Below are 24305 nucleotides of genomic sequence, written 5' to 3'. Positions count from 1 at the left end.
CTGTAACTAGGGAAGCAGCCCAGCTCCCTGTCCTTGGGAAACAATGGGAAGATTTCTCAGAAAAAGTCAGGATGTGTTGTCCTGACTTCCCTGTTCCTTGGTGAAGGTGACCTCAGATCCCAGGCATCTCCCTGGTTCTGCCAGCTAAATCCAGAGGTGACAGAATCAACAGTCAATCCCAGGGGAGTAAGGAGTAAACAGCAACAGAAGCCATAGCTTGGATAAACCAAGGAGTAACTTGATAAACCAAAAAAGCACTTGATAAGGAAGCCTTCAAGGTCTGCCTGCAGCTCTCCAGCTGCATGTCCCCCCTGACCCCACTAGCCCTCCTCTGACTTCCCTTTCTGCTGCAATGCAGTGGCCAGATACCAGCAAGCAGCAGCCACAGCAAAGACAGAAGCCTGATGGCCTGGGGAGTGCTGACAGTCCACTCATCTCCAAAGTTCCTAACACAGGATTTCTGACAGAGGAGAAAATTTTTTAAATTAAAAATTTAAAGGGCTGGGATTGTGGCTCAGCAGTAGAGCACTCACCTAGCATGTGTGAAGCCCTGGGTTCGATCCTCAGCATCATATAAAAATAAATTAAAAAAATAAAGATATTGTGTCCAACTACTAAAAAATAAATATTTTTTAAAAAATTCAAAAAGTTCCTACTCTTAGGGGCTGAGGTATGGCACTTGCCGGCACGTGTGAGGCATGGGTTCGATTCTCAGTACCACATATAAGTAAATAAAATAAAAGTTTATATATATAAAGTTCCTGCTTTTATTTAGAGTGACAGGTGATAGGTTGGAATTGTGCTTGCTCAGATCAGTGGATTTTGGTGGTTGTGTGCAAGGACTCTGGAACCAGACTGCAAAGCTTTGATCCCAGCTCTGCCACTTGGTTGTGGGGCTCTGAAGAAATTGCTCCACCTCACTGTGCTTCTATTTCCTCCTTGTGAATGAGAGTAAAGCTGTACCTGTCTCCACGGGTAGCTGTTGAGAATAAAGGAGTTAAAATAAGTTAGAGCATGTAGGGCAGTGGCTGCCACGTGTTTTTATTCTGCCAAATCTGTGAGGAAGAGTGGCTGGCCCATGAGGCCTGGAGGGGAGCCAGGTGAAGGGCCCTGCTTCAGGGGGTCCTGGGTGGGTATTGCATTCTAGGACTCTGAAGGAACAATGGGAGGTCTATTTTCATTGCCTCAAAGACCCATCAACAGCTGTGAAGACGCAGCCGCCCTGAGCAGTACTCATCAGGCTAAACAGAGCAGCCCTAGGCGTCCTTCTGACCTGATGCTGCCCCACAGTCCTGGCAGTAGACACCCTTTGGAGAATATGATCCACAGCTTCATTGATGGGTCCTGCCTGTCCCTGAGTAGGTCACATCTTTGTGCAGGGACTTTAGCCAGCCCTGGTCACTGGTGCTGATTCACTCACTCTGCCCTCGCTGACTAGTTTGTAGGGGTCCCATTTACAGTATTGCTGACAGTTGGGACTCTACACATGAGAAGATTCAAAACTCAGCCCTCTGAGTCCTTGCATAGCCCTTAGGAGTCCAAGAAACAATAACAGTAAGTGTAGAAGATGACATACTTTGAAGAAGAATCTTGAAGCAACTTTAAAAAAAAAAAGCCTCATTGCTCAGATGTACTTGGAGTCACAGGGTTGGCAGTTGCTGCAGAGAACAGTGGCTTCCAAACTTGCTTTTGACCTCCAAAGCCATTGCTCAGTTGCAATTCATCCAGGAGCCCAATACATAAAAAACACAAACAGGGCTCTAGTGGAAACAGCACCCGAGCTGCCTGCTTGGCACCCTTTCTCCTCCCCCTGAGCCCCTGATGGCACTCATGGCAATTCTGAGGATCCCTAGGGCTCCACAAAGCACTGACAGAAAACCACTAACCTAAACCAAGTTTCCCAAGTAGAGATGGGAAAAAGAGCCCACAGGAGCCAGGGCTCGAATGCTGCCTGAACACAGACCTCGTTTTTAGACTCGAGGCTAATGCTTTTTGCCCTACTCTGCTAGGACTAGATCTATGGAAAGCTGAAATTTAAAGAAACAAGGCTTATTTCTGGTCACCTCCAACATAATCCTTAAGTATTTTAAAGGCCCCTAAACCAGCCAAGTAGGAAACAGAGCCTAGCCCCATAGATTGGCAGAAGGAAGGTCGGAAATGAGTTGTAGAAGCACATCTGACAATTCCATACAGTTTCCATCAGTTCTGTGGGACATAAACAGGTCTTGAAAGGCTTGGGCTTTGTGGCTGCGAGAGACCTGGACCAGGCGGGCCAGGAGGTGAATGCTAATGAGCTATGGAAATAGCAATTACTTCCCCCATGCCAGGCGCTGTGCCAAGCAAAGGAGAATAAAGAGGACTGAGATATTTTTAAAGTATTTTTACGGCAGAAAAACTTTCCTACAGACTCAATTATATAACTATCAGACTCCACCTCTGAGCTGAAATTATCCATGGCCTCAGAGATGAAAAAAAACGGCAAGCAAAAAGTCATTTTTTCCTACATGAGGGTCACAGGTTTCTCCCGAGAAACTCTGAGCTATATGGCCAGTGACCCAGGGCAGCTGCAAACCATCAGTCCAAAGAGCTTCCCAAGGGCAGTGTGGAGTCTGCCAGAGACAAATACCAGCCAAGTGCAGGGCAAGAGTCACATGCTGACCCAGCCATCATAGAACAGCGCCCAGGAAGAGCCACTTTAGGGGATGCCAGCCCCAACCACATCAGCATGGTCACCACTACTCCCTTGGACCAAAATGGGGCTGGGGTCACTGAGCCACGAGGATGCCAGAGGATGTTCCATGCATTCACAATAACTCTGTCCTTGGCAAAGTGCAGATGAACAGAGAAAGCCAGGGGCTTAAGCAACACAGATCTTCACCAACAAAACGACAGCTGAAATCAAAGGGATAGACTTAGGGAGATTAACTTACAGCCCAGGTTTTTGTCAGCCTGAAGATGGGAGCGCTTTGTAATGCTGACACCACAGACATGAGAGAATGAAGGTTGTTGAGTTCTAGAAGTTTCTGGGGGGAAAAAAAGATATGGAATACATTATTTTGCAGCTATAAACAACAGAACAAGAACATGCCAAGTGTTACCAAATGTTGTCATATTCATGAAATTCAATTACACTTAAAAATATCTCATGTAGAAAATATAGTTCTAGGAAGTTCATAGGAACCATATGCTTTTGCTCTAATTGTCAAAAGGTGAGTCTGCATCTAAAAGGCTTGCAAAATTTCATAAGCTGACTTGTCTGGTTGCTGGACAGAAATGTGGCTCAGGATAAGATTCGATAATCCCTTTATGGTCTATTTTTAGATGAATCTGTCCCAACAGGCTTCTGTAAGCTAAAATCCTGGCCGTGCCAACAGTATCAGCAGTTCTTCTGCCATTACCTTAACGCCCGGATGAGAAATGGCTGAGGGAAGATGTTAGCCATCTGCGTAATCCCTCTCAGCTGGGAAGGCAGGCTATTCACCATGCTCCCTTGAACCAGACCCCAAATTAGTGAGAACATTTGGAGTCAATTCAGACTCAGACAAGTTCCTTACCAGGAAGGGCAACAGAAGGAGACAGAATAGAGAGTAAATGCAGAAAAATGTAATGGCTCTGTTCTTGGTTTTATGCTGAGGGATACGGGCTCACAGGACAAGGTTCCACTTTTCATTCTTGGGAGACAGTGAAGCTTGGGCTAGCGAGTAGGTTCTACAGGACCTGCAGGCCTGGTTCCAATCCCAGCTCCCACTCTGCATTTCCTTCGACAAGTTACGCAATCCTCTGCACCTTGATGTCCTCACAGGTAACATGGGGAAGGTGATAAAGGCACCTGTGCTGCATGAGATGGTGCAGCCTGGGCTGGGTGGTGTGAGATGGTCTCAGTCTTTTTCTGGAAGACTCATCTTCCCTTTGCTCATTCCTCATCTTGGGTAATTCCTGGCTCAGATACCACTTCCTCTAATATGGTTTTCCAGACCACATTCCCAAATTTATGGTGGTGGGAACTCCATCTGTGTTCCCACACTCTTTGTATTCTTCACGTTCTAGATTGTACTTGCTTTTTATTTGCCTCTCTCTCACCCTGAACAGTGTGTCCCCTGAGATATCATGTCCCTGTACTTAGTTCAGCACCCAGCACATAACAGGTAAAATGAATAAATAAACGAAAAGCCCTTGTGTCTGGGCCTCATAGCTCTATTCTTACTTGGAAAGTTTTCTCTGACCACACAGATTAATACTTCAGTTCACACATCTTGTAACAATTTCTAGTTGTTTCCTGTGTGAGAACAGATTCCCCGAGTGAACTGAACTGCATTCTAGTATCTGAACTGCCGTGCCTATCACTGAATTTCCTCTCAGTGCCAAAGGCATCTGGGAGTTTATCTAACCTACCTCTTCTAATTTATAGATGAGAAAACCAAGGCCCAAAGAAGGGAAGGGGCTTGCCCAAGGACATACCCAGCATGTGGGGCCAGCATGACAATCTACAGTAAGGAAAAGGGTGGAGGTTAATGACAGATCATTTGGGACTCCTTAGATGGGGGCCATAAACTCATTTCCAAACTGTAAGCCCCAGGAGGGATTAGAACTACAGCCAGATATCTTTTCTTCTGCCCATCATAGCACTGACTGACAGCAATAAGTATTATTAAACCCAGTGACAGTCCCAAGTACTTCAGGAGAATGAATGGGATATTTGGTGACCATTGCTCCCAACATCTTTATAGACGGATGCACTTAACCTTCCCCTGAAGGGCAGCTAAGCAGCTCCCCCGAAGGCAGAGATGTGGCTTTTATTCCTACTCTGCTGCTGACTCTCTGTGGGGCCTGGGCATGGACATTGCTCTCCAAGTCTTCTTCCTCTGCAAATTGGGTGGTACTAATGTGAGCCCTGAATGCAATCAGCTGAATGCAGCTGCTTTGCGGCCTGCTCAGGAGGGCCTGGGTGGGAAGAGGACACACGCATGCACAGAGCAAGGGGTGAGCCCACTGCAGCAGGCACAGGACAGGGAGCTGGGCGTGCGGAGACACTCCTGGCCTGAGAGCAGCCTGGGAAAGCACCAGGATGGCCCAGCTGGGGCTGGAACAGATGGAGGAAGAAGAGGGGAAGTCGGGGCCAGATGAGCAGACAGGGTGGACTATACCAAGCGGGGCACTGGAGATGGAAATGAAGGGCACAGGGTCATCTGGCCCAGGCCTGAGCTCAGGATGGGGTGGAGCAGACTCTGCTGACTAGTGACATAACTGTGCAGGATATGAGTAGATCACAGGCACTGATGCTACCTAAAATCATTCAGACCCAGCAATTCTAAATCCAATGGAAGAATGAACAGAGTCCAGGGGGCACCACAGGACCTTGGGAAAAGAGTGCAAGCCTAGTAAGGAGAATGGCTGGCTGCCAGCGTCATGAGATGGAGAAGCATGCTGCTGATGCACATGCAGGTACCAGGGCATAGGCAGCAGGGTGGATCTCAGAGGTGGCCCTACCTGGGGAACTCAGGCCACAATCCCCACCCACCATTTTAACCCTGTCCTCCAGGCCCACAGAAAAGCACTTCCCAAATACAGTTGGACAGACAGACACATGGTCAGTGTGCACATTTTTCAGACAAAAACAAGGAGGGGGGAGGGAGAAAATAATAATAAAACAGCTTACCTTGGCTATTTTCACAAAATGGCTGAGGATTTCTGCCCTTATTTTTAAAGTCTGTGCTGTTAGAATTTCTCGAACAACCCAAAAACTGACCTGTAGAATCAAATACACACACACACACACACACACACACACACAACCAGAGAAGTTGTTAAATGCCAGACACCCATCACCCTTGCCCACTACTGCTGTGAGATATCCATGGGGGGAAGCTGGGAGAGCATGGCCCAGGGTCATATGAGGTGAAGGGCTCCTTGTGGCACCCGACCCTGGGTGGGGCCCATGTTCTCAGCACCCACTCTCCACACATATAGCAGTGCTGGGAGAAGCAGGCATGTCTGTGTACACCCAGGGGAGTACTGGCCTCCATGACATACCAGTGTCTCTGCAGATGCTGCAGGGAACTGAGAAATGAATTGGCCTGGACACCTACTTAGAAGGATCTAGATGCAGGATGACCATGGATGATGGGAGGACAGTTGGACAGACAGACACATGGTCAGCCTGTGTGCACTGATAGTACATCCACTAAGTAGGCCCAAGACAAGGAGGATTCACTGAAAATGTGTGCAACTGCCACAAACTTAATTTTCTAAGAAAGGTTGTCCAAGAATAAATGATACAAAAAGTCTTTCCAAATTCTGAGCAGTTCAGGTTGCAGCTATGGCTTCCTGGAGACAGCCTGTGCCTAAAGGGCATGTCAGAAGCTGTGGTTCAGAACCTCATTCATGCTTGACCTCTCACATCCAGCCACAGCCCCAAATCCCTGAGTCTGGTGGAACAAGAAAGTCATGTATCAGTGTAGGGCTGACTCACAGCACCTCAAGGAAACAGAGGAAAGGGTCAGCCAAGGAATGCTGGGAACTGGCTGGCCTTCTGGCTTGTGTTTCAGGGTGTTTCACTATCGCACAACGTGTGATGCAAACACGAACACCCAAGTGCTAAGAAAGGTGGGCCAAAGGATGGGGAGCGAGTGGCCTGAGAAGGAAAGCAAGGAGTCTGAAACCCTCCATTTTTAAAAAACATTTTTTAGTTGTCGATGGACCTTTATTTATTTATGTGCGGTGCTGAGAATCGAACCCATTGCCTCACACATGTAGGCAAGCATTCACCACTGGGCTACAAACCCAGGCCTGAAACCCTCCATTTTATAAGGAAAAACAAAATGAAGGATGACCCAGAGTTAACAAAGCAAGCCCACTACTGCGATACAGTACAGTCTTGTAACAGAAATACTGTTACTTTTCCAAAAGAAAACAAGGAAAGAAAAACCCAGAATCACCAATTTGCCTTTTATATTAAGCAGGAGTATTATAGAAATGTTTTCTTGGTGTAACGATCTGTGGTTGCCTCCAGGACACGCCTGGGTTTCCATAGAATCATTTTTTCCATGGATTTGTCAAAATTAAGTTCAGATTCAAATGTTTACTAGCCAGTTATGGAAGAAAGTGTTTCTGGATAGCAAGCACTCAGCCCATAACCTTGTATGTAACTATGTATGCTCTTCTATGCCACATAATCTCAAGTACGATACTTTATATGTATAATTTAATAGATTCCTACATGCCAAAACCCCACACATTTTTCTAGCCTAATTATGGGAGGTGGCAGAGCTGACTTTGGATCTGCAGCACATAGTTTGCAAGGGAAGATCCAGGTCAACAGTTTGATTCAACAGAGCTGCCTGAAGCCCCAGTGGGTGCAGGCTCCGGAATCCACGAGTCTAGAAGAGAATGTAGGTTTCTGATGTGGAACATTTCCAGATTGGCTTTTTTCATTTAAGATTCATCTCTATTTTTTATTTTAATTTTTAAAATATTATTTGGTTGTAGATGGACACAATACCTTGATTTATTTTTATGTGGTGCTGAGGATCGAACCTAGTGCCTCACGAGTGCAAGGCATGTGCTCTACCACTGAGACCCAACTCCAGCCCCTCATCTCTATTTTTTTAGCTATCTATTTATTTATTTGGTGCCAGAATTGAACCCATAGGCACTTAACCACTGAGCAACATCCCTAGCCCTTTTTACCTTTTATTTTGAGACAGGGTCTTACTAAGTTGCATAGGATTTTGCTAAGTTGCTGAGGTAGGCTTTGAACTCACAATCCTCCTGCCTCAGCCTCCTGAGTGGCTGGGATTCCATCTGTATGTTTACATGACTTGATAACTTATTCCAGTTTATCTTACCCATTCATCTACTGAAGGACATCTCCATTGCTTCCAGTTTTTAAAAACTTGAATGAAATTGCTGTAAATGTTTCTGTGCTTATGTGCATCCATGTGCATATGTGTATGTATGTGTGTGTAAGCTTTCAAATCATCTGGGTAAATACCCAGGAGTGCAATTGTTGGACACATCTGCCTCACTGCATTCCCACCGCCCACACACAGGAGTTCGTGCTGCTCCAGATCCTGGCCAACAGTTGGCACTGTCAGCTTTTCTGTGTTCGAGGCATTCTAATAGGTGTGTAGGATTTTGCTTTTCTCTAATGATAAATAATACTGAGCATCTTTTCATAAGTTTATTTAGCATCTGGATATCTCCTTTGGTGAAGTATCTGTTGAGTTCTTTTGCCTGTTTTTAATTGGGCCATTTTTTTTTTTACTGTTGAGCTTTCAGAATATGATTTGTGCACAAGTCCTTTATCAGATATATATTTGAAAAATATTTTCTCTCAGTGCCTGGTTTGTCTCTTAATTCTCTTAACCATGTCTTTTGAAGAATGAAAAATCTTATTAACTTAATAAAGTTCCAATCAATTTTTTATTTCATGGATTGTGCTTTTGGTTTCATCATCAAACCCAAGGTCATACAGATTTTTTTCTTCTGTTTCCCCCTGTAAGTTTTAGAGTTTTGAGTTTCACATTTAGTCCTAAGGTTGATTTTGAGTTTTTATGAAAGGGCTTAGGTCTGTGTCTAGATGCATTTATACACATGCACATGTCTGCTGTTCCAGCACTATTTATTGAAAAATTATCCTTTCTCTAGTGGATGCCTTTATACCTTTATGAAAAATGAGCTGACTCTATTTGTGAGGGGCTCCTTCTAGAATCGATATTCTGTTCCACTGACCTAGATGCCTGTTCTTTTGCCAATACTGAGTCCCCTAACTTTGTTCTTTTTTAGCACTGTGTTGTGTATTCTAGGTCTTTAGCCTTTCCATACCATCTTTAGAATAAGTTTGTTACTATTTTTAAAATAGTTTTGTAGGATTCTTATTGGAATTACATTGAATCTACAGATCAAGTAGAAAAGAAGTGACATCTTAACAATAATGTCTTTTGACCCATGATGATAGAATATTTTTCCATTTATTTAAATCTAATTTGACTTCTTTCATCAGTGTTTTATAGTTTTCCACATATAAACCTGTACATATGTTGTTACATAAATACCTAAGTTTTGTTTTGTTTTTGGTGCTATTACAATTGGTTTTTTTTTTTAATTTCAAATTCCAATTCTTCATTACTGGTATATAGGAAAGCATACTGACCTTGTGTCTTGTAACCTTGTTGTACTTGCTTTTTAATTCTGGGGTAGAGGGCATTAAATAGACTTCTTTGGAATTTTCCATATAGACAGTCATGTCAGCTATGAATAAAGATAGTTTAGTTTCCTTCTTTCCAATTTTTGTCTGTTATTTATATATTTTTCTTGTCTAATTGCACTAACCAGGACCTCTAATACAATGTTGAATAGAATGGCAAGAGAGCACACCCTTGTCTTGTTCCCAATCCTTGGAGGAAAGTGACCTTTAAAAATGATTTTGAGTAAAAGATTTTTATTAATGTTCTTTATCAAGTTAATGAAATAGCCTTCTACTCCTAATATGCTGATTTTTTTAAATCGTGAACAAAAGTTGAACTTTGTCAAATGTTTTTTTCAGGTCAATTATTTTTCTTTTTTAGATCAATAATACATTACATTAATTGATTTTCAAATATTTGAACCAGTTGTGTATACATGGAATATATCCCATTTTGTCATAGTGTGAATAACCTTTCAATATACACAAATTATTACTATAATGACAGTTGCTTTAGCTGTCTAAACAGGCTACATATGTATTCTTCCTTTTTCTTTCTGTCTTCCTTTTTAGACTGTCTGGAAAAGATAAACCAATAGAGATAAACAAGCAGATCAGGATCTGGGTCACTTCTTTCTCTCCACCACAAATCCCACCTTCTTCCTCAGACAACTTGTACATCACCATGAACTACAGCCTCATGCCTCTTGACCACTTCAACTGCAGCAACCATCGCTCCCTCCACTTCCATCACCACCTCCTTCCTACAACTACACTCCAGTCTTGGCCACAACCCTTCTCCTTGACCCCACTGTGACAGACCCTCCCTCTCAGCATCCCCTGGAGTCCCTGGCAGCCCTCTTTCTTGGCATCCTTTTCCTCTAGGCAGACCCATCCCCTATCAGTTGTTACTCCACTCCCTCCTTTGCCAGTACTTGAAGTTCTCTTTTGCCTTGGTCCTTCCAGAAACTCAGGCTGCTGGCCTCTGTGTGCATGCACAGATGGATCCCACCATGAATCCCACCATGGATCCCAGCATGCCTCCCGTGCTCCCACTCTCAGGCTGTGCAGGTTAACTAGATATGACTACCTGCCTACTGCCCCAGGGACACTGTAAAAGTCACAATTTTTACTGTGCCACCATCAGTGCACTAGAGCCTTTCCATATCAGCTCTTCCTCCTTCACCATGGAGTGGGTTTTCCACTTTCCCATCCTCTGCTTCCCCCTTTGCCTCCTGTTTTCCTGAAGAAAAGAGGCCACAGGGCCTCCTTGTGTCACATCTACAGGTGGGCTGACAACTGCCTCTTGCCTTTTGGGGGCACCTCTCATCCCAAGAGCCCCAGCCTCAGCCTCTCCTACCTTCTCTGGGAAATACTTCATCAAGGATTCCTTCTCATCTTTAACTTTTCCTTGTTTCCTGGATTCTTCCATTCAAAACAGGAACCTCCTCAAGACTGCCCACTTAGAAGAAGAAACACAGGACCACCTCCCTGGGCCTGTTTGACCCCTCCTGCCATCTCCTCCTCATCTCCGCCTTTGGAGTCACAGTTGCTGGGATCACCAGCACCTGCTCTCTCTCCTGCTCTCTCGCCATCTCCTCCTACTCAGCCTGCTACGATTCTGACAAAACTGTCTGCCTGATGTCACCAGCAGGGTCTCGATGCCAGGTTTCAAGGCCTCTTCTCCAGCTGACTTACGTGGCCCATGCTGCAGCACTCTCTCTCTCTCTCAAAATGATTCCACTACCTTTCCTGGGTGTTCCTCCTGCTCTTGGCCACCCTTTCTCAGCTGCCTGTGCTGCCCCCTGTCCTCTGCCCATCCACAAACACCAGCAGTCCTCACATTCACACTTGGGCCTCTATTACTCCCGATTTCCTCTTCATCATTTCCAAAACTTTCAGCATCCCCTGGACACTGTCCCTGCCCTTATGCCTATACCTATGCCCCAGCCTCTAGTCTGGCCTTAACCTTTCTTTTGGCTCAGAGCTCCCACAACCCTTCATGTTAATCGTTTCCTGTGTGACAAGCATGGGGCTAGCCCCTTTACTCCCATGATTCTCATTTAATCTTCAAAAAACAGTCAAAATGCTTCCTGAGGAAGATGAGCTCACAGAGGCCAAAAGCTAGCCCACACTGTACAACTAATGAGTTGTGGGGCTAAGACGCCAACCCAGGTCAGATCTGTTTCATTCTCTGAGACCCTAAAGTGACCCCACATTCATTTTAGTGCAGCAATCAACTCACTAAAATTACATGCAAATGTATGTGTCCACAGTTTCTGGGGAAAAGTTCTTATGAGATATCGTCAGATTCTCACAAGAATCCATGACCCAAAAAAGATGGAGAATGTCTCTGCTGTAAGGAGAACTCCTCGAAGTCAAGACCCCAAAGAACCTGGCTGAGCTCTTCCATGCAGCTGTTCTATGAAGAAATCCCTAGGGACTCGGGCCCTGCTGGCAAGCAGATCAGGACACTGGCCACTGGGTTTCTGGCCTGGCCACAAGGAGCCTCAATCCCTGGCAACCTCCTTCCCATCAGCTGATCTGCACATTTTCCTTGTCTTCCCTCTAAAACAAATGGACATCCTCTTGGTGCCACACACTATGCTAAAAGCTCTTCATCCACCATTTCATTTCATCTTGATAACAACTATGCAAGCAGAGGATGTCATTCTCAGTTACAGATTTGGAAACTGAGGCTCTGCAGGGGCAGTGACCTGCTTCCTTTTACCTGGAGTCCTGTCCTCACATGGAAAGGCCCACCAGGAAGGGACACCAATGAGTTCATCTCGAAGAAAGCCACCCCAGTGGCTGACCGTCCTGGCCTCTGGGCAATGTTCAAACTACAGCTACCAGGGCTATGTCCAGGAACGGCCAAAGGGCCATCAGGAAGTCCATTTCCTGGAGCATTCTGCTTGAGAAAATGCAACTTCACTTCTGTCTCATTTCACCACTCAGCCTGAGCTGGACATAATGCAATTGTTCACAGAACAAGCTGCATGGCCTTTGCCAAGCTGGCCTGGCATCTGCCTGCAAAGCAGATTGCATCAGAGCCCCAACAGCTTCTCCTACAGGAGCTCCATGGCTGGTCAGAGGAGGGGACTGAGTTGGCTCCCAGTCAAGTTGTTTTGTTGGGAAAACTATGAATCCCCTGATAGTTTATGCACATCTGTTTCCTTAAGACTAAGCTCAGTTGAAAAGAAAAAGATTTTCAAACGAAAGAGAAAAGAAGCAAAAGGTTTGGAACTTGATTTTTCCAAACAAATGAAATGCAGCTTCTAGCCCAGCCGCATCTAGGCCTTTCTTAGCTCTTAATCATATCTCACCAAGGAACACCTCGGTCCGCTCTAGACCTGATCTTCAGCCAATAAGCTGGTGTCTCTGTGAGGCTCCCACTGTGCTTACATGGGTGCTGAGGCTGGAGAGGGCTGGAAAAGCTGAATAGCAGTGATGCACAGGACCAGGCATTTCCAAGAGGGAAGGCCCAGCTGGAGCCATGGCCTCAAGGGAACATAGGCCCCAGCACCCAGAGGACCAATCATGCACACTATGCAACCTCTGGGCCACTGTCCTCATTTGAAACCAGAAAAACAAAACAGAAGAAGAAAAAATTGCCAACAGCATCATTTGGGGGTTTGGTTTATGCAACAGGAGTCGTCACAACCAGAACAAAAATTGTTCTCCATCAAGTCAGTTTGGAATAGTATGGGGCCAGTTAATCTGGGTTCAAAGAAGTCCAACTCAAAACTGTTTCCTGAGCACCTCATTCACTGGTCCTACTGAAGGTCTAGTACCTTTCTGCCCGACACTGGGCAAGGTAGCAGGCGGCAGGTGGGCATAGTGATGAGTAAGATGTGCATGGTACCTGGCCTATGAAACTCACAGACTGGCAAGGAAGCAGAGACAGATGGGTAAAGCACCACATAGAGAAGGACATGGTGCCATGAGGGAATGGATGATCGGGAGACCTCTGACAGGCTGGGGACCTAGGGGACAGGCTAAGATCTGAGAGTTAAACATGAAGGAGGAGCTCTGGGCTGACAGCAGAACACATGGGGCCCCTACAGGACAGAGACACGATGCATCAGGCAAGAGACGCAGGCCAGCATGGTGAAGCCTGAAGAGGGAGGAATAGGAAGCAAGGCTAGAGGGTGGCAGAGGCTGGATCCCGATACCTGACCTCTCAGAGCACAACAGGGTGCTAGAACCTTAGCTTTTATGGAATTGAAGCCCCTGGCATGACATAGACACAGGAAAGACATGTTCAGTTCTACCCACCTTATGAACTGGGTTGTAATGGCGCGAGAGTGGGTGAACACAGGGGTCTGGAGGAAGGGTTTGGACCTGGGGCAAGGTGCCTCAAAGTGAACCCTGGTGGGGCTGCAGCATTTAGGGACAACAGACTGCCTCTGGACAGGCACACACAAGGGCAGTTGCTTACCTGGTTAAACCTCCGGGTGAAGGCCACGACATTGGGGGCCAGACTGTGTTTCTCCTTCTTACTCCATCCACAGCTGGCTAGTTCCTAGAAAGCAGAGAGTCCATTTCAACAGGGATTCTACTTGGGATGCAAAACCCCATCACATCAAGTGGGATGGAGCAGGAGCTGGAGACCTGGCTACTCTCACCTTCACCAGGTCGGGGAGGAAGGCGGGATCTGTGGGAGAAGGTGTCTGCAGGTGCTGCCAAAGGTGAGGAGGAGATGCAGAATACTTTCCTCCCATAACTTCGGCCACATTTCCCAAGATTTCTACGTCAAAATATTCTCTTTTTATGTTTTTAGTAGTGCATTATAGTTATGCATAATAGTGGGGTTCACTGTGACATATTCATACATGCAAATAACATAGTTGCTTCATTTCATTCCCTAGTACCCACCTTTCCCTCTCCTCGTGTGGTCTCCTTCCTCTAGACTACTGGTCTTCCTTATATTTATTTACTTTTTAAAAATTGGTATGTTATATATAAAAAGTAGGGGGGCTGGGGTTGTGGCTCAGACGTGGAGTGTTCACCTAGCATGCATGAGGCACTGGGTTCGATCCTCAACACCACATAAAAATAAAATATTGTGTCCATCTATAACTAAAAAATATTTTAAAAAGTAGATTCATTATGATATATTCATACATGCATAGAACATAATTTAGTCAATTTCATTTTGCAGTTCCTCTGATACTTGCATTCTAAAATTTATAGCAACATAGTTCACAATAGCCAAGGTATGGAACCAGCCTAGATGCCCCTCAAAGGATGAATGGATAAAGAAAATGTGGTATATATACACAGTGGAGTATTACTCAGCCATAAAGAAGGATGAAATTATGCCATTTGCTGGTAAGTGATGGAACTGCAGAGCATCAGGCTAAGTGAAACATGCCAGATGAAGAAGCCAAGAGTTGAATGTTTTCTCTCATATGTGGCTTCTCTGGGGCCAAAAGTCCTTTCTTAGTGGGGACACAAACATTTTAACTAGCAGGACTCCTCCTGATGTAGAGTGAACCCAGAGCCCCAGGTGAACTTAAAACTGAAATCCAGCTGAGGGCTCACAGATTTCATTGACCACATGACAGCCTCCAATCCTGAGTCAGGAGAAATCCTAGTCCAGGCCCACCACCACCAGAAGAGCTTCCAGGACTATAGGGGCTTCCTTCCTGAAGTTGGCCCCTCCCATTGTATATGACCAAAGGGACAGAAGGGAAGGTTCCCTTTAGTGTCTTGTTCAGGGGCCTTATCTCTGCTTTTCCAGCAGGTTTAGCATCATGATTTGAAGAAATAGATTAGCTACATTTTATCTATCAGTAAGGCTGGTTCCTACCTGGAGATAAAAGAAGTAATCTAATGGGAGTTTTAAAAAGGACCAAGGTAAAGCCACTATCCAAAGACCATTCCCAACTTGTGCCTGCCAGAAAACAGAAGAAACGTAGATGCTAGAATTCTCTATCCTGAGTTCTAAGACTTCCTGTTAATTCATAACAGACTCAATATTATTAGTATCTTTTTTTTCCCAGTTGCACAGCTGGAACTTTCTAAAGATTTTTAGTGAGAGTCAGTTATCCACCAGCTGGGACAGAGGCAGATCAGGAAGTCAGGGCAGTGATGGGAATGGCCATAAAGAAAACCGTTGGCTGGGCAATTATGCCCGAGGTGTGGTGCTCATCAAACATATCTCAGGGCCCACAGGTAAGCCACAGATAGGAGCCTGTGGAAACTGGCCAGAGTCATTGGGCAGCTCTGGCAACAAGTTGGACAAGCCAGGCATGGGAACACATGGGAACCAACCAGGAGGAGCTATCACACACCTCCTCACGGCTGCTTCGCATGTATCACGGCCTTCACAGAAACCCCCACAAGAGAACACGACCGACCCAGACCCTGCCAAGTCCTCACACTGCCCTCTCCCAGGCTAGACCCCAGGTAAGAGTAATGACAATGATATTAACTATGCTACCGCTTAGCAAAAATCCCCTATGTGGTACAGAAGAGAGGACACAGAAACCAATCCACAAAACTACAACTATCTTATATTTGATAAAGGGGCTAAAAGCATGCAATGGAGGAAGGATAGCATCTTCAACAAATGGTGCTGGGAAAATTGGAAATCCATTTGCATCAAAATGAAACTGAATCTCTTTCTCTCACCATGCACAAAAGTTAACTCAAAATGGATCAAGGAGCTTGATATCAAAACAGAGACACGGCGTCTGATAGAAGAGAAAGTTGGCTATGATCTACATACCGTGGGGTCGGGCTCCAAATTCCTCAATAGGACACCCATAGCGCAAGAGTTAACAACTAGAATTAACAAATGGGACTTATTCAAACTAAAAAGTTTTTTCTCAGCAAAAGAAACAATAAGAGAGGTAAATAGGGAGCCTACATCCTGGGAACAAATCTTTACTCCTCACACTTCAGATAGAGCCCTAATATCCAGAGTATACAAGGAACTCAAAAAATTAGACAAAAAGACAACAAATAACCCAATCAACAAATGGGCCAAGGACCTGAACAGACACTTCTCAGAGGAGGACATACAATCAATCAATAAGTACATGAAAAAATGCTCAACATCGCTAGCAGTCAGAGAAATGCAAATCAAAACCACCCTAAGATACCATCTCACTCCAGTAAGAATGGCAGCCATTATGAAGTCAAATAACAACAAGTGTTGGCGAGGATGTGGGGAAAAGGGTACACTGGTTCATTGTTGGTGGGACTGCAAATTGGTGCAGCCAATTTGGAAAGCAGTATGGAGATTTCTTGGAAAGCTGGGAATGGAACCACCATTTGACCCAGCTATTCCCCTTCTCGGTCTATTCCCCAAAGACCTAATAAGAGCATGCTGCAGGGACACTGCTACATCGATGTTCATAGCAGCACAATTCACGATAGCAAGACTGTGAAACCAACCTAGATGCCCTTCAATAGATGAATGGATAAAAAAAAAATGTGGCATTTATACACAATGGAGTATTACTCTGCATTAAGAAACAACAAAATCATAGAATTCGGAGGGAAATGCATGGCATTAGAGCAGATTATGCTAAGTGAAGCTAGCCAATCCTTAAAAAACAAATGCCAAATGACTTCTTTGATATAAGGGGAGTAACTAAGGACAGAGTAGGGACGAAGAGCAGGAGAAGAAGATTAACATTAAATAGGGACGAGAGGCGGGAGGGAAAGGGAGAGAGAAGGGAAATTGCATGGAAAGGGATAGTGATCCTCAGGGTTATACAAAATTACATACAAGAGGAAGTGAGGGGTAAGGAAAGAATAATACAAGTGGAAGAAGTGTTTTACAGTAGAGGGGGTTGAGAGAGGAGAGAAGAGGGGAGGGGAGGGGAGGGGGGATAGTAGAGAATAGGATAGAGAGCAGAATTCATCACACACTAGAATGGCAATATGTAAATCAATGGAAATGTAATTGATGTAACTGATGTGATTCAGCAATCTGTATACGGGGTAAAAATGAGAGTTCATAACCCTTTTGAATCAAACTGTGAAATATATCAAATTAGATGTAATGTTTTGAACGACCAACAATAAAAAAAAAAAAGAAAAAGAAAAAAGAAAAAAGAATCCCCTATGTGGCAGGTGCTGGACCAGGCACATCACCTATGTTTTCCACGTGATTCTTACCACATTCATTTTAACAAATGGGGGAAAAGGGCTCAGACTTCATGTACACCGTGAGTCCACTTCTCAAAATCAGATGTCTGTCTCTTGGAGATGTACAATTTACCTCTGTTATTTCCTTGTTCTGGACTGTGTATTTGACCTGCCTCTGTTGCATTTACCCACACCATTAAACACACCTGAACTGTTTTCAGGTATATGTTCACACTCATTTAGTTTATCAGGACACAGGCCTCTCTCTCCTGTGGATTCCAAAGCCAGTGCTGGAAAGTATGGGTCATGCTCATCAAATATAAAACCCAGCTCCCTACACTGGGTTCACGTCTGTGGTGTGGTTGTTGCCCAATTTCTGACTGAGAGTGGCCCTCCATATTTTCCTGAAAATTTTAATAAACAGCAGAAGTTGTGCGTGCGTGTGTGTGGGCGCACGCGTGTGTGTGTGTGTGTGTGTGTAAACACTTAATTCAGAATCTTTGAACTTACTTCTGTACCATGACAACTTAGAAAGACACCTGTCGACCAGTTAGACCCAGGTCAGATTCTTGCTGTGCATACCCCAGCAGCATGATGCTTATTTTCTTAGAACTTTCATGTTCTCACCTATGGATTCCAAAGCCAATGCTGGAAAGGATGAACTATGCTAACTAAATATAAAGGTCGCCTCCCCTTCGCAGGGCACACTGCCACAAAACAGCAAGGGCAGCGTTCAGCCTTCGCCCAGCCCACAAGCACCACTGTCTTTATTAACAAGATCTATTATTATTTCTCTGCCTTTGTCACACAGGCAGGAGCCAAGCAGGAACTTTATCCACTGGAATTTAATGATCTGGAATTTCTAAGACCCTGATTCAAACATGGCCATTTTCCAAGGATTCCCTGAGGAGCCTGGTGCTCTAAAGACTGGAGACATGTACAATTAAAACCTCAGCAGCATGAAGCACTGTGCTGAGAGGTACTGGGGCAAAGGTCTTGGGGCTCAAAGGCCCTGTTCTGGATCCCAGCCCCGCTGCTTGTTTCCTGGGCTTCAATTTCATCATTGATGAAATGAGGATGCTTAACCCCAGGACTGTAGTGGCTAAGGAAGGTGGTGGCAGGTGGGCATAGGGCCAGGCTGGCCATGGACGCTCACGCAGTGTTGGTTGAATGAATGATGTCTGAGTGGTCCTCCATGTTGAAACCTCCCAAACTCAGTGCAGAAAGACTGATCAAGATGTCCGAAGAAATGAGACCATTCTATCTGCACTAACACAAGTTCTGGCCCAACCTTGTTGGCACTATTCCCCTCTGTGTTTGGCCTTATAGGATTATAAGAGATTCCATCTGTGTGAAGTGGGTCTGGAAAATGTGAAGTAATAGAACAAAACTCTTCCAGTCACTAATGCCTAAAAAAGGTTCATGCTATGGAACTAATGGTACCTATGGTGGGCTGAGGCTGGGAAGGCCCTGGGCTCTGCATCCTGGTGAGCAGGAGCTGCCCCAGGCCCAAGCACTTTCCTTCCTGTGGGCACAGTCCCACCCACCTGGGCTGCCCTGCCTCAGAGTTCTGGGCCCTGGCTGCCAGGCTTCTGGGATCTCTCCTCCATCACACAATGTTCCCCAGGTTCACCAGGGAAAACAGAATCTATGAGAAGAAAATTTCCTGCTACTAAACTTAACGATTTTCCCAGCCTCACTCTGGCTTCCCTCCTAGGACCCACCCCTCCCCCATCCCAGAGGCCCTGTCCATGTCTTTGACCTCCTCCTATCCAGCGCCCCCTTCCTGCAGGCATCTTAGTGATCATCAGCCTCTCCCAGAAGCCACAGGAAAACAGCCTCCCAGGCGCCCCTCTCCTCCAGCTCCTGCTCTTTCTTCTCCTCCAGGGGAAAATTTCTCACACCCTCTTCCCTCTCCCACCCACCTCTCTACCCCTGCTCATCTGAATGTGCTCTTAACTGAGGACAACTTCCTGACTGGAAAACCACAGCCCCTACTCAGGCCCTCCAGCCCCTCTGTGCCCTCTGCCAGGTGCTAGCCCTGCCCTTGCACCCCAGGTTCTTCTGCTCATCTTCCTACTTCAAGCCCCCACCTGGGTCTGTCCAGGCTCACTGTCTACATTTCACCCTGAAGGTCACAGAAATACCCTGGCTTCAGCCATGTGTCTCTGTACCCCAGGTTGCCACCCTGAGTGCCAGGCTAGGCTACCTAGCTACCTGCTGGCCACACCGCAGCACCCCACACTGAAAAACCAGCAGGCTCAGAACAAAAGGGTATCAATGCAGTTGCCCTAAATAAAAACTCAAACATGAGATTCATATAAACATTCAAAGGCAAACGCATATCAGAAGTCACGAAGGAAAAATCCCTAACTGGCACAAAAATAGCCCCATCTTAACACCCCCACCAGTGCTCATTCCTAGGCGACAACAGGCATCAACACTGGTCTCCGCTGATCCTGAAAAGCTTCTCCAGCCATGGGACAGGGGGCTTGCCCACCAGCAGTCAGCTCCCTCCAAGAAGGAGCGTCAGCTCTCTGCTTAGTGGTCAGGGAGTCAGAAGCCTTGACGTGGCCGAGGAGGGCCTGACCCTGACGGTGTCTGAAGCCAGTGAGGTCATCCCTGGAAGAGGTGGCCTGGGGAGTGGTGGCGCATCCTCCTTGAAGACCCCATGGTATCCAGGCTGCCAAGCCATAGGAAGCTGGCGCCAGCCCACGGTCCCTCCAATATGGGCTTAATTCTTAATTCAGCTTCTCCAAAGCACATTCATTGACCGTGTCCACATGGAAACCGCATCACATTCAAGAAGAGTCTAAATCAGACCTCTGACCACCACCAGCTGGCACCAGCCAATGACACCACGTCACCATTGTGCCTCACGGCAACTTTTCCCTTCCTCTTCCTTCCCACCCTCTGGCAGGGGAAAAACAAAATCATAAGATCAACTTATGAACAATCTTCAAAAGAACTGGTGGGACAATGACAGTCAAAGGAGCTCTAAAAACACCCAGGACAAGTGGCCACTGAGACAGTGGGGGACAGAGCCAACCAGGGGTGTCTGACCAAGAAGCAGGCCAGCCTCTGGGGACAGGGCTCACAACAGGCTCAGGTCAGGAAAGCTTCAGGGGCTGAGGTGTCCCTCAGGGATGTGCAGGCCTCATCCCAAGGCAGTCATCATAGCACAGTGACCTGTTGCCCACACCCCCCCCCCTGTGGAAGAGAGGGAGGAGCATGAGCTGCTGAGGAAGCCTCCCGCTGGGCCCTGGCAGAGGCTGGCTCTGGGTTCAGGAGAGAGCACTAAGGGCACCAAGGTCACAGAAAGAACCCGGCGAGCATGGCTGAGGAGTCAGTCAGACCTGGGACAAACTCCTGGGTTCAGTCAGTTTTTTTGCTGCTGTGACCAAAAGATCTGACAAGAACAATTTTAGACAAGTAAAAGTTTATTTGATGCTCATGGTTTCGGAGGTCTCAGTCCAGAGATGGGGACTCCATTGCTCTGTGCCCAAGGTGAGACAGAACATCATGACAGAAGGGTGTGGCAGAGGAAAGCAGCTCAGGACACGGCAGTCAGGAAACAGAGAGCTCTGCTCACCAGGGATAAAATATAAACCCAAAGGCACGCCCCCAGTGACCACCTCCTCCAGCCATTAACACATACTGGTAGATTAATGCACGGATCAGGTCACGACTCTCATAATCTAATCACTCACCTCTGAAAGCTCTTGCATTGTCCCCCATGTGAGCTTTTGGGGGACACTTCATATCTAAACCATAATACCATGGCTGGGTGACCTGGGGCCATGAGTTTGCTCCTGTGAAAAAGTGGCACTGACAGCAGTGCTGCCGCCTAGGGAGTCAAAAGGGTTAGATGAGCTGACATTTGTAAAGTGCCCACAACAATGGCTGACACCCCATAAGCACTTTTAATGTGCTTGTTAATAAAATAGTGCTCACGGGAAAAGGCATCACTGAGCGGGTGGGAGCAGGGCCAAAAATCCAGGCCAGGAGAGCCTGGAGGTAGGAGAAGGCACCAGGCTCCAAAGCCTGGGGTGAGGGCCCAAGCCAGCCAGTGGCTGCACGTGTGAGATATGAGCACCTACTGTATGCCAGGAACTGCAGGAGACACTTCTCACACATCATGTAGGTTCATCCTCACAAACCCTGGTGGTAGTTCTCCCATTTCCAAACAAAATAATAAGGAACAAGCAGATGATTCGATTTTTCCAGGCCACAGAGGCCATTGACAGTAGGGATGGTGGAAGCCATCTTCACCCAAGCCAGGACAAAGCTGTGGTTGCCATTTGGGCTCTAACCAGTGCCACCCTAGAGGAGAGCTGGGTGGCACGAGGGCCAGACAAGGGCTTCTGAGAGGTCCCACCAGGTCAGAAAAGGGTATGATGCCTTTGGCTGCACAGGCAGGAATAGAAGACAAAAGGATGGTAGGATTCAGAGAGAAGATGCCCACCAAGCTCCCGGGAGCCTCCCCAGAGCAGAGACTCGGGGAAAAACACAGTCAATACGCAGCAATGCCAAGCAGCCCACAGACTCCAGGTAAATACGGAGTCATTACCATTGAGTCTACACACAAACAACAACACACCAGTACTACTGCCATCTGATGGATGAGGCTCTGAGCTCAGAGAGACTTGTCACTTGTTTCTAAGGACACACAGCTAGAGCTGCTGGAACTGAGATCCAAACCCTGGTCTGATTCCAGAATCCAAGCTTAGCCGCCAAACAGCTTCAGGAAATAAAGGGGCTTCCTGGGTCCTTTCAGACAATAAATGTGCCAGTTTATGGATGCACTACTTGGGAGGAACACTTGTCTGGCCCTTTTCAGGAGCCCCATCCACTGGGGGATATCCAAGGCCACTGGCTGTCCTGTGGGTAAAATCTGAAGTTCTAGCAGATCCTAATAATTATTAACAAAACATGAGTGCTTTTATTAGTATGTATTTCACTGTCAGCACAATTAAATATCCTGTTATGCTATCTACCCTCAATGAGAACATAAATCAAAAATATGAGAGAGCAAATGTAGTTAGCCTGTGAATAAAAACAGGTTTCAAGAGGGAGAAACGGCTTCTGCCCATCATCTATCCTGTGATAAACCCAAACCACTGCTGTATTAAGTTCAAAATAGGTGACAAGTTCAAATGACACATGATATATACATTTCCTAAGGTCACTCCTGAGAGCCCTCTGACAAAGCCCACAAATGAAAACAAATCCAAAATAGCAATGAGAATAGCAGCAGAGGGATGTTACCCTCCAATGAGATTTCAATACTGTTCTGAGGATCAGCCTGGTTTCTGACTAACTGGAAGCAGAAAGTCTCAAGCTGGAAAAAGTCATGAGGGAGATATAGAGGTGGTAAAGTCAGCTGCCCAGGGCACTCAGAGAAGCAGAGGGCAGGGGCCAAAAGCCAGCGAGGTCAGCCTGCCCACCCCCAGGAGAAACCAAGGTGAGGGAACTGCAGGTTCCCCTCCTATTGGCATTGGAAGGGCTGTACCCTGTAAGCCTGTCCCACAGTGTGGGCATATTGCTGTGTCCTACCTCGGTCACTCAAGAGGAAGGCCAGGAGGGTCAGATCACGAACAATGACAAGCTGCCGGGAATGAGTTTAACAGCACAATGAGAGGAAAGACCAAGATAACAGAAAAATTAAGCTTAGAAAGAAAAAATAATTAAGAAATGAAAACACTAAAACACATACATACTCTTCTTTTTTTGGTATCAGGTATTTAAACACAGAGGTGTTCAACCACTGAGCCACATCCCCAGCTGATTTTTTTTTAATTTTATTTTTAATATTTATTTTTTAGGTGTAGATGGACACAACACAATGCCTTTATTTTTATGTGGCGCTGAGGATCGAACCCGGGTCCTGCCCATGCTAGGCGAGTGCTCTACTGCTGAGCCACTAATCCCAGCCCCCCAGCTGATTTTTTATCTTGAGATGGGGGTCTCACTAAGTTGCTTAGGGCCTTGCTAAATTGCTGAGGTTGGTTTTGAACTTGTGATCCTCCTGCTCAGCCTCTTGAGCTGCTGGGGTTACAGGCATGCACTATGGCATCTGACACACACACACAATTTCTATTGCACTTTGTTACTATAAGAAAATGAGAAGTGATGGACTAAAAAAAAATTTTGCAAAGCACATATCTAATAAAAAGATATGAAATATGTATAAAGATGTGAATTTGGTGTCAACATATCTTATATACAAACAGATATGATAAATTGTGGTATAAAGGTGTATTAAGAATTGTAATGCAAAAATATATATATATATATAAAAAATATATAAAGAACAGCTATAACTCAATGATAGGGAAACAAACAGCCCAGTTTCGGGGATTTTTCTTTTTTTGAAATAGTGGACAAAAGCTTTGTTCAGATCCTTTATGAAAGAGAATGCAGAGGGCAAGTAAGCCATGGAATGATGTTAGCCGCATTAGCCCCAGGAAAAAGCAAGTCAAAGCTGCAAGATGCCACCCACACCTATTGCCACAACCTAGAAAAGACACCAGCTGACCTGCCAAGGCTGCAAAGGATGCAGCACAGCTGACCTCTCATCTGTCACCCTGAGCATGCAAACTGGCACTGCCATCTGGAAAAGCAGTGTGGCTGTCTCTTATAAGTTAAGCACACACCTACCCTGGGACCTAACGATCCCACTGGTAGATGTTCACACAATGCAAACCCATGTCCATATAAAACTGTGTGTGCTTGTTTATGGCAGCTTTGTTTCTATTTCCCAAATTGGAAACAACCCAGATGTCCATCAGTTGGTGAGGGAATAGGGAAACTGTGGCACACCCACACAGCTGAGTACTACTTGGCCATGAAAAACGGAATTAGTATTGCACGTGCTAAAAAAGATGCTTCACTTTCTGCCAAAGGAAAGAAACCAGACACTGAAGTGTTGTATGATTTCATTTACACAACATTCTCAAAAAGGTAAAAACTACAGGAACAAAAATTAGATTAATGGCTGCCAAAGACAGGGTCA

General features: G+C 45.9%; 1 protein-coding gene across 24 annotated transcripts in view; it reads right to left on the bottom strand.

Annotated features, from left to right (window-relative positions):
* Positions 1-24305, bottom strand: part of Ralgps1 (Ral GEF with PH domain and SH3 binding motif 1) — a 246469-nt gene that overhangs the window by 142743 nt on the left and 79421 nt on the right. For 21 of the 24 annotated variants that reach the window (XR_013438308.1, XR_013438309.1, XR_013438310.1 and 18 more), the window contains exons 5-7: positions 13626-13709; positions 5657-5746; positions 2931-3023 (exon numbers count right to left, since the gene is read on the bottom strand). Coding sequence is in view for 21 of the 24 variants with exons in the window: in XM_078048253.1 (XP_077904379.1) it covers positions 2931-3023; positions 5657-5746; positions 13626-13709 (267 nt within the window). In the remaining 3 variants the exon portion in view is untranslated. The remainder of the gene's footprint in view (positions 1-2930; positions 3024-5656; positions 5747-13625; positions 13710-24305) is intronic. The other 3 variants (XM_078048259.1, XM_078048266.1, XM_078048260.1) reach the window with 2 other exon arrangements.

The sequence above is a fragment of the Ictidomys tridecemlineatus genome, chromosome 4 (assembly GCF_052094955.1).
Source record: "Ictidomys tridecemlineatus isolate mIctTri1 chromosome 4, mIctTri1.hap1, whole genome shotgun sequence".
Taxonomy (NCBI): domain Eukaryota; kingdom Metazoa; phylum Chordata; class Mammalia; order Rodentia; family Sciuridae; genus Ictidomys; species Ictidomys tridecemlineatus.
The sequence above is the reverse complement of the archived record's forward strand: the minus strand, read 5'-3'. Positions and strand labels throughout refer to the sequence as shown.